This window comes from Pyrus communis, chromosome 15 (genome assembly GCF_963583255.1).
Source record: "Pyrus communis chromosome 15, drPyrComm1.1, whole genome shotgun sequence".
Classification (NCBI taxonomy): Eukaryota; Viridiplantae; Streptophyta; class Magnoliopsida; order Rosales; family Rosaceae; genus Pyrus; species Pyrus communis.
In genome coordinates this window covers 1941094-1958994 of record NC_084817.1, presented here as the reverse complement: position 1 = coordinate 1958994, position 17901 = coordinate 1941094, and the positions used below count along the sequence as shown (strand labels likewise).

Sequence of the window (17901 nt, the reverse complement as noted above, 5' to 3'; positions counted from 1 at the left end):
TAATTAGGTTAAAGCCGGAGGGTTGTTTCTTCAATTGAGTTAAAGTTGAAAGATCATTGTTACAATTTCTCAAAATGCAAGTGCATAGTTTTAATTTTTTTTATTTTATTTTGAACAAACGGTATTATTTACACACACTACCCTAAGGTGTTTGGAAAGTGGGCTAAGCCTCAGCTAGTAATAATATGGTTCAAATTTATCTTTGACGAGAATCGAACCGAAGATCCTTCACTTACAAGTAAAGAAGAATACCATTATATTGTAGTTTTAAACTTAAAGAATTCAGTTTTAAACTCAATGTTTTTAATTTTAAAACTGAATCCTTTACACATACCATCATAAAACTTTCGCTGCAAAACAACCCTCAACACCCAGGATTGGAAAATTTACTGTTTTTATTACTCTTAATCAAAAATAAAATATACAATTAATAAATCCCAATTAATGGGATTTCTGATGTCCAAAGTTCCCAACTAATGGGGTTCACTGAAGGACAATTCATATACCAGTTTTCATATATGCATCTTTTTCTTTTGCTCTGACTCCTGTGATGGGGTTGATCTGAACCCTAATTATATAACACATAGTTCCGGTGAACTTTAAGCAAAGTGTTCGATGACGAGCAACTGTAACGCAGAATTCTAGCTGCTACTTCGTAATGCAGTCGCGTTCTTGCTTTCCTCATCTTTCTTCGATCTCTTCTTCATCTCTCTTGTGTTCTGGACACAATAACAAACATAAGTAGTCACAAATCGCAATCGCATATTACTAAGACTTCGATACAAATTTGTGAACTCCGTCACTTGAAAATTGCACAGATTTTTCGGGTGGAAATTTTCACTGTGTTTTGATGGTTGGATAAGATCAAATTCGTATCAAATTAGACAAATTTATAACACTTCCTGACATTTATAGAGTTTCTTGTAGTCGATGCACAAACTCAAGGTTTTGAATTTTATGTCTCTTTTAAACGACGATATTATATTCTAAATTATTCTAATCTATCTGGATAAGAATTTGAACTCGGATGCAAGAGGGCAAACACACTGCGGCCATCTCGCTTAACCTACATCTACTACTCAAGCTTTTGAATTTATACTACATTTTTACTCAAATTATTCAGCTTACCGGAAATATCACTAAACTTTCGTGGCTAAAGCTAATCTTGCATTCTATAAGAGCAAGCAGATCATCGAGTAATTTAAAATTTAGCAGAAAAATGATCACCCATTAACATAAAAGAGCTTTGATTATGCAGATCAGAGGGCTTACTGACCGTTGATTGAAGAGGAAAGGGATCAAGAACGATGGAGCGGATGGACATCTTGGCAATCTCCGAAACGGCGGCGTCTCGAACGGCGGCAACATCGCTGGTCAAGTGCTCGTACGCCGCCTCGAAAGCCTCCTGCCAAAACCGCGGCAATCGACTCGTGCTGGTGCTGGTGGTCTGCGTGTACAAATCCCACATGTGCCTCACCACCTTCTCTCTCTCCTCCACCTCCTGCAAATCATTAATCCAGTATTGATCACTAATTAATTTTGTTTAATTCAAAATCCACGGTGATTAACGAAGAAATTAAGCAGATGGGTTAGTCCAAAGTACGAGAAAGATGCGGACTTTAGTACCAGAATGTCGAGATCGTCGAAGGTCGGGATGTCGAGGTCGTCGGAGAGGCGGGACAAGTTGCCGGTGGACCATTTGAGGGTGACGGAGCCAGTGAACATGGACCAGAAAGCAAGGAGAAGAATCGCCGCTAAAGCCCAGAACTTGTAGCCATTTTTGTCGAGAAAGACTCTGGTTTTCGAGGATGATGACGACGATGAGGCGTCCTTCCTGATCGCCGTTGATGATGGGATCGTTATCAGTGTTGGTGCATCGTTGTCCTTCATTGTTAGAAGATGAAGTTTTACTGCTGAGGGGGGAGAGAGAGAGAGAGGAGAGACAGAGAGACAGTCTGGGACTCTCTGTGGACTATGGGACTGTGGGGGTGGGGTGTGAGTAGTAAATTTCGTATTAATGTGTTGGGGTCATGAGATCATGGGTGGGTGAGCCATCTCAATACCACTATGACATACGAGTTGAGAATCGAACCTGGCGTGTCGGATTTAGTTTAACCATAATTTTGTGACAAGACGATGAGGTGGGTAAAAATGAACTTAAGATCTCACGTTTAACTATTCGATCAACTCGTGATAGGACCATATGAGTCCGAAATAAATAGAATTGAACTAGAAACCTCGATTTTGTGGTGAATGCTCTTATTTAATTGAACAATAGATTTCTAACAAGACGATATGAGATGAAGAAAATCAAATTCGAAATCTCAAAGTTAGGGATGAATGGTTTTAATCAACGGAATGAGACATATTAGACGAGCTTTAAACTTGAATTTTGATGTCGGAAAGGGAAGGGAATTGTGGAGTGTTTAGCGAGCTACCATTCCGAAATTTCTGAATGGTTTTGTAACGACACGCACCCATCAAAGTATGTGTGAACGCGGGCGGGGTCCATTTAGACGTGGGAATGGGTATCATTTGCCGACTAAAGGTTGACTGTTTGGGGCATACAGCCGCGTCAGCCGGTGTGTGACACTAGTCATTTCCCACCATCACGTCACCTGTGTCGTTTAGCACCGAGGACCCCTGATTAGCTCGGTTTTGATTAGACCTTACAAACGGGTTGTCTTTGTATTATTTTCGTATGATACTTGTTATCTTAATAGGTTATGTTGTGTTTAAACTGTCATTTTAATGAATTCTTAACAGGTGATTCAATAGCAACCCGATTCGTTAACGGGATCTTTTCATGTCGGGTTAATGGGTCATGTAAAAAATTATCATGTCTAATGTAAATCGGACAAACAATATTCAATAAGGTTCTTAATGAATGACCTGATAACAACTAGATTTGTTGATGAGTTGGCTAGAAACCTGTAATTTTTGTGTCATTTTATGTCAAATTAACTTGTCGTGTGAAAAATTGTCAAGCCTAATTCTTATGTTGTATAAGATCGCTTATAATTGAATGAGTTTAACATATATAATCTGGCGTTTTATTCATAAATATCTTACGATTCATACTCAAGTTTCGTTTTCAGGCTTCCAACACGATTATGGTAATTATGATTTTTCTTAAGGCGACTTTAGTGCCCCTTAAAAAATGTCAACTTGTGATAGGTGAACTGTTGATGTTGTGTTCATCACATTCCTCAACTAATTCATGATTAGAAAATAATTAGTTTCAAGAAAGACTAAAGAAAATCATTGAGGAGAAAAGTTTTTAAGTTTTTGCCCAACTTCAAGATTTTGATATCACAGTTACAAACTAATTTTTACTACATTACTTAATCGGTTAATCCTCATTACTATTTTGAACCGAAGCACAATGAGTTAAAGAAAAAAATACGCTAATTTCTACGAAAATCTACCGCTCGCATCCCTTTCAAAATCTTAATCTCCCTATGTTTTTTTTTTTTCAATTAACTTGGCTCCTTAATGAATGAGGATGAGTTCCTCCTCAATTCACTACGTATTTGATTCAAGGAAATTCATACTTATAATCAAAACCGTTCATGTATAAATTACTATGTAAATACCATCTATGCAGAAAATCGATTAAATATAAAATCGTTTGGTCATTGAACTATATGAAAATAGATGGATGGATTCAATAAATGAATTACAAACCGTTTATGTATTTGTTATAATTAATTGACTAAACAACCTTAATTTTGATTATTTTTCGTAGATATGATATCCACAAAGTTATGTGAATCAGCCACTAAATGAATTTTCTTCGCAATCCTAAAGAGCCAAGCATTTTATTCATTTCCAAGTGAGAAAGAAGAAAAGCATACAAAGAGAATCTTTATTTTAGAGTGGCAAAGTATTCCAAAAGTTGATTAATTCCCTTGACTCGCACCTTTCACGCACAACTACCACAAAACTTTTTTTATTTTTTTTATTTTTTTTATTTTTTTTATTTATACAAATGATATAGTGGAAGGGAGAAATTTAGTATAAAACTTCAGATGCAAAGATAAATACGGAACTACATCATTACAAATGTTAAGAAATGAAAATATTATCCCAATGGATTCGTCGGACATCCAAAAGACTCGAAAACCAAACTAAAGTTGTAGGACCACCGATTTGACAACTAAACAACGACATTGCACTAATTTAAATAGTCAACCTCAGCTAAAGCAAGTGGGGTTATTGGTTGATAACGACAGCAAATAAGCTTAACCTTCCTTAATTTCTAATTACGTTCATCACGAGACCGCGACTACCAATCCATTAGCGCATCTCCAATCACTCTATTTTTTAAGTAAAATTTTTATATTAAAAAAAAAGGGATCGATTAGTGTTTTTGTCACGGCAATTCACTTTTCTAGGGTTTAGAAAGACTTGCAGAAGTAATTCAGGCCTTTCCTGATTACTATCGTGTGATTCACCAGTACCATGAATCGAATACAAAACGTACCGTGTGAATACGGCCCTATAATTCATTCCCAACAATTGGACTACCCATGGATATTTTTTAAATTAAATCTTAGCTTAAAAAATTATGAAGTTAAGCTTCCTAAAACAATTCTACTCCAATCAATAGGAATAGAGGTTGTACTTAAAATATTTTTAAAATATTGATAAAGAAAATCTTAATTAGTGGATAGGAAATGAAATTTGGAGATGGATTTTTTCAAATCCCCTTAAGATTTCAAGAAGCCCATTGGGCTTCAACTAAACCGAAAAAGGCCCGACCCATCCATATTTCATTGAGGCCGACAGCGCTGTCTGAGTAAGCCCATTTAAGGAGGGAAATGAATCACCCGGACCATCACTTTGTTATCGTTGGACCCAATACAACCAAAATTTTCAATTTATTCTCCTCAAATTGTATAAAATTTTTTTTGGTATAACGACCAAAGACTCAGACGGAAAAGGGGAAAAGCTCTCCGTTCCTTATTCTCTTGTAGATAGATTCATCAGAACCACAAGAATCCCGCATGCTTGGTTGCAAAGGTCTATGGTCTTAAAGCCCAAAGAACCAACCAATCTAACGGAAAAAATTAAGAATACGAAAACAAAAACAGCAAATGAAGAGAAGAATTCGTAGGGATCGACTAAATAATTTTAGTTTTTATTCAAAATATTAAAGTTTAATTTTTCTTAAAATTTATAAGAAAAATGGCTCAAAATACATCAAGCTTTTGAAAAAGAGCATAACAAAAGAGATGGGGCTCGTTTTTTCTTTTTATTAACCAAATTATTGCTAATATTCTCTATCGTTTTAAGTTGTTCTTTGTCAATATCATTTTTTGCAACTATTTGATTCATTGCGCTAGTAAATCACACTATGGTAATTAAAAAAAAATGAAATGCTTTTATGAAACTTTCAAAACTTCGAAAAGATAGGCTGACTATTGAGGGTATCTCCAAAGAAGATGTCAAAATTGCCATGTAAGCATACAACAGTAAAAAATAGCAGGAAACTCTCTCCAACCAAGCCTTCAATTTCTTACGTGGTGCTGAGTCATTTGAAGACAAAACATTTTGCTATCAAATTTGACAGCAGATGTCAAATTCATTAAATGATTTTTTAATAGATTAATATAATATATAATAAATGTTGTTATGTTTTTGAAATATTTGATTGGCTTAATTATTAGACTCAACAAAAAGATAAAAAGTTTATTAAATAACATTATTATTTAATATATCGGATAAAGCAAAATATTATACAAAATGTCAAATTGACACATAAACTGTCAACTATCATTTTAATGTTTAAAATTTAACATCTCATTTGGAGAAAGCCTCCATTTTCTTCGATTTTTTTATATAAAATTATAATAATTAAACTACTAATCACACGCTATCGATTCAAACTTTACACTCCTAATTACTAATTCAATTTCAATCCAATTTAAAAACAAGAAAAAAATATGAAAATATTTTACAAAATTAAAAAACAAATCATCCTCATAGACAATTCCACACAAGTGGAAATTGCAGACAATCTACACAGCATCAGATTCTGTCCGCCCGTCTGCTTTTCCTCTCCATCGAAACAATTGTTAACACAATTCCTAACCAAAACCGTCACTAAAAATCCAAAACAAAGATACTAAATTGTTTTAAAATCAATAAACTAATGAAAAAAATTAAAAAACTGAGTTTTAGTCAAAATGATAAAAATATGTTGTAAATGAATAATATCACGAATAACTTTTTAAGAAACCAAAAAGTCATATTTTTATATTAAAAAATTAATATTGATTCACTTTACTTTTTATTTTATTTTTATCGTTAAAACTTAAAATTTTTATTTTATTTTTATCGTTAAAATTTAAAATTTTCAAACTTGCGTTAGTTTTTTTAACTTTTTAAAGTAAAAATATTTTTTTCGTTAAAAATGAAATGTATTTCCTTAAAACTCTCTTTAATTTTTTCACAAATAAAATAAATAAATAGAAAACAATGGCATCAGATAATAAGCGGAGTTTATGTCAACACAGAAGATTCAGTATATCAATAAGCGGAAAAGAAAATTCATCATTTGCCTTTTGAATTTCCACCCACACTAATTTAAACATAATTAAGAAAATTAATTAAACATAATTAAGGATATAAATATATCGGTAGGTCCATTTGACCCAAAAGCAAACTCAAACAATCTGCAGTGAGCTGGTAAGCCAACCAATCGATATATGCATCCGTTCTAAGCTCCTCCACCGTTGATTCTTTGGCATGGAAGGAGAGGGTAAACAGATGCATGGCGCACAAACATAGGCGCGAGCACAGACAATCCAAACAAAAATTCAGAAAACACAGACGCTATGTATTCGGATCCGAAACCCAATCGGATCCAAACCACAATTGGATCTTAAGAAAGGAGATTTATGAAACGGTGGGGCTGCGGAGATTGCAAGTTGAAGAGCGACTGAGAGCGGAGAAGATTGATAGGCGGAAAGGAGAGGGATCGAGATTATATAGGGGTTTATGTGAATTAGGGTTTTACCCAACTGGAAAACAGATTTTGATATTTTGGTGGCCCGGCCCACTCCTTTTTGCTTTGAGCTTTGAATGGATATCTGGGGAGTTTCTATGGGCTTTGTTAAAAGTTATCTAGGTCCAACTTTTGATTGGGCCTGTGTATAGTATACTGAACAGGCCAATCAAAACACATACCCAAAAGGATCGGTCCACTTGTCGATTATTTGCGAGTCAAACTCACTCTCTCGCCATGCTTTTCACTCACCCACTATTGTTTTTTTTTTTTTTTTTTTTGTTTGGAAGATCATTCATTCTTCCCGAAAAAAATACTCTCCAGATTCCTTCCACTTAATCCACAAATCCGGACTCTTGAAATTTAATTCAACGGCTAAAGTTATTATAACTTTTAAAGGAGGGTCCCTGTTTGTAACCGTTTGATCAAATTTCAAGGGTCCGGATTGATGGATTTGTTGGATTTGGTGGAAGGGAGGATCCCTTTCCATTCATTCTTCACTTACATGCGGGGGAGCGCAGCAACCAAGGTGCATATTAGTATATAGAAACAAGCAAAGCTTTGATTTGGTTTAGATGTTAGGTCTAAAGAGGAGTGTTGGGATCAATAACGCATGCTGCATGCATGTGGGATTTATTTCGTGGGTCCAAATTATGAATCGCCAAAGATCAACTCACATACACAACGTATTCTAATTCCAAAAATTAATCAATCTCTTCGTCTTGCTCTCTCTAATTCCAAAAACCACAGGCATCAATGAGAAAAAACAGTTTTGCTTTTACCTATATGTACATGCAGTTCCCCCTTCGTCCTTCTTTCTTTTTTGTTTTTTGTATTGGTTCTGTAAAAATAAATTGACCAAACAAAACAGTCTCTTTTAAAAACAAACAGTCGTATGGTACGTGCTATTGATCTCCACCGCCATCTTCCCTCTTAAGATCCGCCGGAGGAAGAAAACAATCCGTGGACAACCCACGAATATTAAAATCCACCTCGTCAATCTTCCACGTCTCCTCAATCCTCCTCTTCTGGTTGTAAGCGTGTCCGTACCTGTACAGCAACGCCGACGTTTTGCCAGCGTGCGCTATGTTTATTCCGTCGACGTATCTGTAGTCCCCGATCACCGTCTCCATCGTCGTCTCCCAGAAAACGCTGTCGTTTCGCGACCTCATCTTGACCAGCTTACTGTCCTCGAACTGGATTAGCAGTCCCGTACGCTGGCTGAAGTAGCCCCAGATGGTGTGGTGGACTATTTCAGTCTGGGGCGTGCTTTGGGATTGGAGTATTTCCGTGGGAGTCTCTAGCTTGAGGATGAAGCATTCTTCTTTGTTGATGCTTTTCTCTCCTGTGCATACTGCGTCTAGGAACAAGTTGGCTGTTCTCCTTGGATCCAAACCCTAATCAATAAACAAAAGTTAATTCTGTCACTTAATCGTGTTACGAAGAAAACAAGTTATGATGAAGTAATCACATTTTCTGACAACCAAAAGTGCTTCAAACGATAGAATAATTAGTAAGCGTTTCTAGGTCGTATAATCACTTTGCGAAGAAACACATATTCTGTATTTTTCCAAGAAAACACTTGATTTTAATAAATAATAAAAACACTTATAGCAAAAACTCTTGTAAGGAAATGTGCATGCGTTGTTTTCAAGTAATGTATATACCTGAAAGAAGCGGCGGAGGGGTCTTGGGAGCCCTTTATTGGCATGGCAAGGTTGCGAGCCGCATTGATTCCATGCGACCTTGCCATCGCTTCCAGCACTGACTTTGAAGCCGGAAACAAACAATTCCAAGTACCACAGGTCGGGGTCTTTTTGCCATAGGACAAACCCACCAACCTCGCCATTGCCTTTGCTCTGAACGTGTACACTATCGTTATCACCTTGGTGCATTTCCGATCCCACCATCTTCACCTCCCCAACAGCACACATGCTATTCACCGAATTCAACGCCGCCAGTCCCCCAGTCGCCGCCACGTATTGTTGCACTATATAATTCGCCGTCGAAGCCTCCTACCCGCATGCATGCATGCAAATTTTATATTTCGTTTGATTTTTATCGATCTACGTAGGTACGTAATGGAAAATGAAAACTATATTATTTGACAAGTTAGGATAAGACTACGTACGATTGAACAATCTTTGATAGGGCGGGAGAGTGCATTGTCGCAATGAACCTGAAGGGGAATGAGAGGAGAACCAACAAGCTTGAGCAATGCCATGAACTCATTGTTTGATCCTGACGAGAGATGAGCTTTCATGGAAGAACGGAGATTCGCCCACGGCAACTCGGCACTGCTGCCCATGTTGGTGAACATTTCCTCTGGAATCGGCACCTCGAGGACGGTAGCCAGGCCATCTTGATTGTCAAGGTTAGGGCACAGCTTCCTCATAGAAATTAATTAAATTGTAAAAAAAATGTAAAATTAAATATTTGAGGAACCTATGTAATTAGGGGATAGTGGAGGAGATAAATTGATTAAATTAGAGAAAGAGGAAAAGGGAAACTTTCCCCTTTCTCCCCCTAAAGGATTAGTGTGTTTTAAAATTAGAAGGGAGATTGTGGAAATTTTAATTTTAATTAGTAGGAGATTAAGTTGGTATTGGAAATGAGAAGGTAAGAGGGAGGGAGAGAGGTTTCGTTGTCTAAGGTGCTCCTTGCGCGTAGGTCTCGCATGGCTTGGAACCATTTTAAGGGTACATGCATATTTTAGGACCCCTTAACCCTTACCACAACTAATTAACATTCCTCATCAAACAAGTCAAAGTAACTAGTTAATTTCAACTTGTCATACATAAATATTATTTGAGATAAAATCATCAGGAAAATTCAAACTTGTGACACGTTTTAATATTGTGAAGAAATTATTACTAAATCAACAACAATGCGTATAAATGTATCACTAAATTATATAGGACCTAGTTAATGTCCGGTCATATGTTTCATGAACCATTGTCGTTGTTATGTTGGCATTTTGTTCCTTGTTTGTGAATGATATATGGTAATTACATTAAATTCATCTAAATTTCAATAAAATTGCTTTGAACTTGAATGTAAATGATGGAACACATTGCTCTAGCAAGCGTTGGTAAACCCATGTTGCATCCATATTCCCATCCCATAGTTTCAACCGATCCATTGTTGATGTTTAAAAGAATAATATTTGTGTTCTCTTCATGAGGGATTGTACCTGTCCCTCCAATTATGATTAACATATAATTACCCTACAAACATCGTAATCGGAATTGTTCATTCTCTTTATATCATAAAATATCATATTTGCAAAAAGTTATTCAATTTAGAGCTCGTTTAGCCATCAATGTCAAATCAATCGACGGTTTTAATAATAAGTAGCATCCTTATGATGAACCGTTTATTTATTTGATATATAAATGAATGGCTAAAGATCTCCAAATTGAATGATTTTTCACATGTATGGTCTTTATGATTTCACTACCATATGGAATAATGTTAATTAAGCTCACGTCATCTCACTGCCTAAAAACAAAAACAAAAAACAAAACTCAAAAACAAAAAAGTAATACTACACTTACCATATGTTTGTATCATCTTTCTAATAAAAGTAGGTCTACCAACACATGTGGGTCACATCTCAATTAAAGAGATGATACAAAGTGTAGTAAGAGTAGCCTTTTTAAAACAAAAAAAATTCACAGATGATGTTTTACCTTAGTGGCGAAAGAAATGACGCTTATACACTCTGGTGCAAGTTCGATACTCATTGATCCCTCTCCCTCGATAACTAACAATTGAACCTACTAACTATTATCATTTGTCCAAAACAAAAAAAAATTATTCAATTCACACGTCACAAGTGACTCCAACGTTGCGGGCCACAATACTTATCTCCCGGGCCCCGAAGGCCCAAGTCGTACTTGCTTCCAGCTCGACCCATAGTGCAAAGTCAAGAAGTCAAAGCGCGTGTGCACACTGTATAGTAGAAGAAACTTTCTACAAATTGTCTTGTAGTGGTTTTGTTTGTACACGTGTCATACAAAATTGCATCTATCCGGCTGTCAGCTCCTCAACGAATTTGTCAGCTAGTGGTTTTCAGTTCATATTGAAAACGAAATATGGAATTAAACCTAATTATTTTACACTGCATTATACTAATTTGATGAATTTGTCCTCTCGATCGGTTTTCAGTACACAAACTGAACCAAAAAACAGAACACAAAGTGAACCGAAAGACTAAAGAAAACCGAACCAAACAATAGTTCTAGTTTGGTTTTTAGTTTTGATGAAAAAAATGAACCTAATTTTATTTTGTACAACACTTTAGTACGTGACGCCTTCCTATTGATGCGTAATCTATCAATACTAACGCCGCCCTATCAAGTGTTGCATGGAACTCGTCAACCTGAATCAAAAATAAAACTCATTAATTTTATTTTTTAAGTAGCTTTCAACCTGATTAGTAATTTGATTATCAATTAACTAATCTTAAACCTAGCCATTTATTTAACACATTTTCAAACCATACAATCACTAGAGAGAATTCCATGCACACGTCATCTCTCTTAATTTAATCCATCGGATAAATTGGATTTGGTAATCATAATCTCGCTGCCTCTGCTTATACAGCCGGCCTCACCTCACTATATAATCCAACCGCAAATTCTCCATCTGTTATCGCTTAATCTCCAGCTTAATTAATGGCTAAACGCTACTTTAAGCTCAAATTCCCCCGGGTTATTTCCCTAATCCAATTCTGTCGTCCCAAACACCACTCCCCTTTGCCGGCAATATACCGGCTGTCCCCTGTAAACGCCAAAGCCATGGACATCGGGTTCCCCAACCGCCCGGCACCGCCGCCGTCCACACCGGAGCACCACTCCGTAAAGCGCTGCGTGTTTTCCAAGCCCGCAAAATCCATCGGCTGCGGATCGTGCCGGTCCCGGTCATCCACGCGATTCATCTCCGACTGTAAAGTTGAAATCAAATCATCCGCGGATAATGACGAACTTAATCACAATTATAATAACTACAAAGATAATTTTATACCGCCGATTTCGGAAACCGAGAATTATTACAGGAAGAAGCGGAAGGAGGAGAAGACGAAGAGGAAGAAGAAATCGAAACGGAAAGCGAAACCGGAACTTCCGTTTATAAATGCTTCTTCGGGAAACTGGTCCAGCGGCGAATTCGACGGCAGCCAAGAGAACAGCGACGAAAGCAGAACTCCGATCTACTCTTCCAGCAGCTTCTCGAATGAATTCTCGCTGGTGATGGAGACGATAGGCAAGAAGATCTCGGAATCGCACAAGCAGAGCAGCAAGAAGAGACCTAACGGTGGCGACTACGATAAGGTTCGTAGATCGATTTCAGATTTGGATTCGAAGAAACCGGCGGCGACGGGCGGAGAGTTCGGAAAGATAAAGACGGTGCTGCGGCCGATGAGGTCGTGCAGAGGGGGAGAGAGGAAGGTGAGGGAGAGCGTGGCGGTGGTGAAGAAGTCGGAGGATCCCTACGAGGATTTCAGGCGGTCGATGATGGAGATGATCATGGAGAAGCAGATCTTCGAGGCCAAGGAGTTGGAGGAGCTCCTCCGTTGCTTCTTGACTTTGAATTCCCTCCACTACCAGGATGTTATTGTGGAGGCGTTTTCTGAGATTTGGGAGCTCTTGTTTTCTGACCCTTCGGACCAAGGGGGAAATTTGAAAAATTGAAGTTGTCGTTTTTGCCCCTAATGGTTTTACTGAATTACTTATGCAAAAAGATTATAAATACATGATTTTTCTATCATTACTCGTAAATGTATATTCACAAAAATGTTGCCACGTCATTCTCAAAAAACTTGACATGGCAGAGCTTCCCCCCAGCTTCATCAGCAAACACAATTTTCTTCCTCTCCTTGTCCTTGTTTGCAACGTTTTCAGAAGCATCGACGCCATTATCAGCCATTTTCTGCAATCGATGAACAGAAATGATCAAATTCATGCCGCCGGACACGACAGTGAAAGTAAATAGAATTGTTATTAAAACGCCAAAACAGTCATCATTCGCTCTCTTTCTTAATTTATTTACATAAAGAGTGTGATGATTATTTTAAACTGCGAAAAAAAAATACCGAAAATTTTAAAGAAAACAGGATGAGGAGCGAACCATGATTTTACAAAACCGGCTACAGTCCCTCGTCATCAGGGAAAGCAATCTTTTCGCAGATGCTTCAACTCTCGTTACGTTCTTAATAGCCTTCCGCAACTGCAATTTTTTCCATTGGAAGCTCATAGATGAGCACACAGAATTGTTGCATATATACATGATAAAATGTTGCAGCAGCAGACGTATCTGAGAGAAGTATTAGGGTACCTCATTCGCATTATATTTCAAGGGTGTACCATGGTAGGCTTCAGGCAGCAACCTTTCTTCTGCAATTTCCTTCATGGTCTGTAACTCATTCGTGAGTTTCGTTGCAAGGGATTCAATGTCCTGCATCTGGCGTTGTGAGAATGCAATGGCGCTTTCTGAACAAGTTCGGATAGAAGTACACCCTGTGGTAAAACGAGGTGGTGCTGCAGAAACATTGGAAGGTTTAGGGATGCCATTAGGGTGGGAATTAATATTCTCGTTCTTTGGATTCCGGTTGTTTTGCGCTTTGATAGAGAATTTGGCTCTCCTGATCTGATCAGGCCCTTGGACTCCACCAATCGTACTCTCGGTTTGTTCTCCAAAACGTAGATTCCCCTTACAACCTGATATAATCAGAAAACCATGAAAGTCAAATACATGTAGAAGAAAAGAGATAACAATGTGCCCAATTTGCAAATGGAATAATGAACAGAGAACTAAATTAAAATTCAAAGTACCGAAAACATTTCTTGGCATTTCATATGAATTGTTATGAAAAGGCATAAGAAACTGAAAGCTTAAATATTAAGAACACTTGAGCGAAATTTTGTTTCTCTGACAGAGAGTGCTATGATGGTCACTCGAAAAGCACAACAGGCTTTGAACACTTACCGGGATGTTCTTCACTGTGTAACTCAATTGACTTCATGGCCTTACACAGTTTTTCTTGGGAAGTTGGAGAAATGACCTGCACATGAAAACAGTTAACGAGAAACAAACTCCTCACTAGGATAAAGCAAAATAACAACCAATAGATGCTATGTACCTTTCTGGTCGGAAAGAGCCTTTGAGGAGGACGCTGCTGGTTTAAACTAGGACTCCCACCACTCACTAGTGTCATAAGCTCGTCAGAAGCATCAGAAGAAAAGATCCCTCGAGACAAGTTTCTATCTGCACCAGCACAGGCAGGCTTGTGGGATTGCTTCTCCTCCTCAGCCATGGGAGAATCATCAGCAACAGAAACCATAGCGCTACCAGAGCCCGAATCACAATCACTAGCAGGGCCAGCACTGGTTTCAACATTCGACGGTGAATCGTCTTTCATGTCAGGCTCAGACAGACATGAATCACTTCCATTAGTAGGTCCCATGCACTGGAAGAGATAATCACCCACCACCTCAGATAGTCGAACCTGGGTCTCGCTGTTAGCCTGACATAACCTTTCATCCTCAGAGGAAATATTGTCATGCATATAAAAATTTAGATCATGCGCCGGACATATTACTTCAATGAAGTTGTCAGGGAGAACTGAATCCGTGATATATCCTTCCATGTTATATTCTAATAGAGGCAAATCCAAGCAGTCATAGCTGGTGAACTCTGGATCATCTGCCTCAACAATATCCCAATCTGAGGTCGTTACAATCTGAATAGGCATGGGATCTGCATACTCCAAATCTTCATAGAAGACCTCATTAACAACACAAATCTGACTTTCTTTTGCTTCGGTAATTGGCAACTCGGTCTCGGAAACACAATCAGCAGCTGCCGCAGGAGATTCATCAGGAACCACTTCATACTCCAAATCTCCATACAAGACTTCATTAACAACACAAATCTGACTTTCTTTTGCTTTGGAAATTGGCAACTTGGTCTCAGAAACACAATCAGCACCTGTCGCAGGAGATTCATCAGGCAGCACTTCATACTCTAAATCTCCATAGAAGACTTCATTAATAACACAAATCTGACATTCTTTTGCTTTGGAAGTTGGCAACTCGGTCTCGGAAACACAATCAGCAGCTGTCGCAGGAGATTCATCAGGCCCCACTGCATACTCCAAATCTTCATAGAAGACTTCATTAACAACACAAATCTGACTTTCTTTAGTTTCAGAAATTGGCAACTCAGTCTCGTAAACACAATTAGCAGCTGTCGCAGGAGATTCATCAGGCACCACTCCGCAAGAACCCTCCTGATTGTCCCAAGACAAAGAGGTACCACCAGCAAAAGGAATTGTGTTTTGGATATCTGAAAACTCAGTTTCAGGAACCTCTACTTTAATGTTGAGACCAGATGCAATCACATCTCGATCGAATTGGAATAACTCCGGCTCAGATGTGATAGTCGATGTGGACCTTTTAGACATAGTAGAGGAAACGTTTCTCTTAAGCTTACTCTTAGTCCTGGCCTTTGCCTTCTTCGAGTGTTTCCACTTACTAATAGGCTCTATGAGATCAACATCCTCTTCAACATTTTGTGACTCAGAACACTCATGCTTTGCAGGTGAGCAAGTTTCAAGTATTTTGTTCAAATCAACAGACGTTGAACGTTTTCTTTTCTTTTTCTTGCATGTCTCTTTGATCTGCTTCAGTGTCATATCACCAAAACCATCCAAATCACTATTTGTTCCGGCTTTGCCATCACTGCTACCATAAGCTTCAGGTTCAGTTTTGACTGTTATATTTCGCACAGTATGCCTGCTTCGACTTTCACCCATGGCCTTGTTGCTGTTGACAAGCGATCCCCTGAACTCATCTTTTGGTGGAATTCTTGGAAACGAAACACCATTTTTGGCATCTAATCTTTCATGTATGTCATTCAACTCCTTGAATCTGAGTACTGGTCGTCCGCAAGCCACATTCAGAGTCTTGATCACTAAACCACCTTTCAGAGCCTGGATAAAGTGCAAATGATTGCAACTTCTCAACTCCATCAGATATAAAGCTCAGGTTCTTCTCATTAGTACACAAACGATCATTAAAATGCACAAGATGCTTTCCCTGAAACAGAAATCAAACTTACATATAAAACGAAACAAATTGTTCTCAACTAATTCTTAGTCCTAAAACACAACGGCCTCAAATTTCAGAAAATGTAGGTCATATTAAAAGCTTCGAAACAAAACCCGTGTCTTAAAAGCCTCACATGAAGACAACCCGCGCTCTAAATCAATCAATTACATTAACTCCATCAAAAACATAAAAATGACTAATAAGTTTTCAGATTCAGCAGCTGATATCAACGATTGAAAGAAAATAAACCCTCAAAATATACAGTGATAAGAAAAACTGTACCAGATTACTCTACGACTGCGGGGAGCACCACTGCTGTTTTTTCATTCACTCCAGCCACCGGAGACGCTGCCGGAAAACATAAGCTTTCAGGCCATGGTAACATTACACAGAGTAATTTAAACAATCATTTCAAACAAATACATCCAGCATAAAAGTCAGATCCCAAATTGAAACCCTAATCGGTAATCAACTAGGGCACATACAATTAAAATTTAATTTCTCACAATTACAAACCTTCGTTAGCAACAAAGAGCAATAGAACCTTCCACGAACTTCTCCCTCTATGATTACCGAAACGACGAAGAAGGGCGAGGTGATTGGGGTGTTATCCGGATCGGAGAGACGGATATACGTAAAGGGGGGTTGGGGGGGGGGGGGGGGTGTGAGGAAGAGAGAGAGCTATTGGACTGTTTGTAGAGAGAGTTTGAGATTTGAGAGGGTAGAGCTAGTGGGCAAAGGGACTTTTTAGCTCGCGGGAAAAGAGGGTTTTTCAGATGGTTAGAAAACGCGCCAAATTCTGTTGGGCGGGAACTCAAGCGATCCCTCCTTGATTGAATATTCGGGTGGGAAATGGAAGTAGTAGACTACAGCATCACCTGTAGGACTGGTGATAGATTCTTCATATCTCACCGTTAGATATATCACTTTCTCTCTTTCTTTATCTTCCGAGTAAATTATAGCAATGATCTCTTAACTTTAACTCAATTGGAGCAATGATCCCTTAACTAAAAATACATTATCATTGGTCCATTAACTCATCATAACGTGCAGCTATGGTCCCTCAACTAAAAATCAATTACCATTAGTCCCTCAACTTTAATCTAACTGAAGAAATGGTTCCTCAACTTTAATTCAATTAGAGCAATGATCTCTCAAACTTTAACCAAATTGTAGCAATGGTCCTTCCAACATAACTCATTTTGACAAAATTTTGACAAAGTTGACGAAAATGATCGTAGCTACACGTTTTGATTAGTTAAGAGATCCTAATTGTAGCAATGATCCTTCCAACATAACTTATTTTGACAAAATTCGGACGAAGTTGACGAAAATGACCATCTACACATTTTGATGAGTTCAGGAACCAATAGTAATGAATTTTTAGTTGAGGGACCATTGCTCAAATTTGATTAAAGTTGAATGACCATTATTACAATTACTGGATTGGCCTTGAAAGATGAGTCGAATCCCATTTTTACCCCCTGAAGGGTGTGCCTTGTGGGTCTAGGTTAAAGTCATCGTTCTTATTGAATCGGTTATTTTAATGCTCTGTTTAGTTACAAGTCTACATTATTAAGTTTGACTCGTTATTACTGTCATTTATAGGTTCTTACGCTTAAGCCCTATTAGCGATGATATTCACTATCGATTTTAGATTAGTGAATGTATATATTTTGCCTAAGATTATAAGGTATATAAACAAATCATACACTTTTTATTCATGTCGTTCGTCATCCGTCGCCGTAATTTGTTACAAAGTATTTTGGTTGTGGATGC

At 37.9% G+C, this 17901-nt stretch overlaps 4 protein-coding genes and 1 non-coding gene across 5 annotated transcripts; 1 reads left to right on the top strand and 4 right to left on the bottom strand.

The window, feature by feature from the left end:
• Positions 1–377: 377 nt before the first annotated feature.
• On the bottom strand, positions 378–2025 carry LOC137717742 (uncharacterized). Its single transcript, XM_068457206.1, has 3 exons — positions 1627–2025; positions 1277–1501; positions 378–719 (listed from the first exon to the last, which is right to left on the bottom strand). Exons 1-3 carry the CDS (start codon positions 1888–1890, stop codon positions 642–644), a joined length of 567 nt encoding a protein of 188 aa, XP_068313307.1. The 5' UTR covers positions 1891–2025; the 3' UTR covers positions 378–641.
• Positions 2026–6482: 4457 nt separating this feature from the next.
• Positions 6483–6570, bottom strand: LOC137718908 (small nucleolar RNA R16). Its single transcript, XR_011065987.1, has one exon. It is a non-coding gene; the product is annotated as a small nucleolar RNA R16 (small nucleolar RNA).
• Positions 6571–7628: 1058 nt separating this feature from the next.
• On the bottom strand, positions 7629–9580 carry LOC137716744 (uncharacterized). The gene is made up of 3 exons (XM_068456121.1): positions 9144–9580; positions 8680–9027; positions 7629–8409 (listed from the first exon to the last, which is right to left on the bottom strand). Exons 1-3 carry the CDS (start codon positions 9405–9407, stop codon positions 7918–7920), a joined length of 1104 nt encoding a protein of 367 aa, XP_068312222.1. The 5' UTR covers positions 9408–9580; the 3' UTR covers positions 7629–7917.
• A 1880-nt stretch (positions 9581–11460) lies between these two features.
• Positions 11461–12775, top strand: LOC137718576 (transcription repressor OFP7-like). The gene has a single exon (XM_068458125.1). It carries the CDS (start codon positions 11692–11694, stop codon positions 12703–12705), a length of 1014 nt encoding a protein of 337 aa, XP_068314226.1. The 5' UTR covers positions 11461–11691; the 3' UTR covers positions 12706–12775.
• Positions 12709–16756, bottom strand: LOC137718068 (uncharacterized). Its single transcript, XM_068457580.1, has 7 exons — positions 16639–16756; positions 16405–16470; positions 14154–16110; positions 14000–14075; positions 13349–13731; positions 13142–13240; positions 12709–12943 (listed from the first exon to the last, which is right to left on the bottom strand). The coding sequence occupies exons 3-7, from the start codon at positions 16041–16043 to the stop codon at positions 12800–12802; spliced, it is 2592 nt and encodes an 863-aa protein (XP_068313681.1). The 5' UTR covers positions 16044–16110; positions 16405–16470; positions 16639–16756; the 3' UTR covers positions 12709–12799.
• Positions 16757–17901: the final 1145 nt, after the last annotated feature.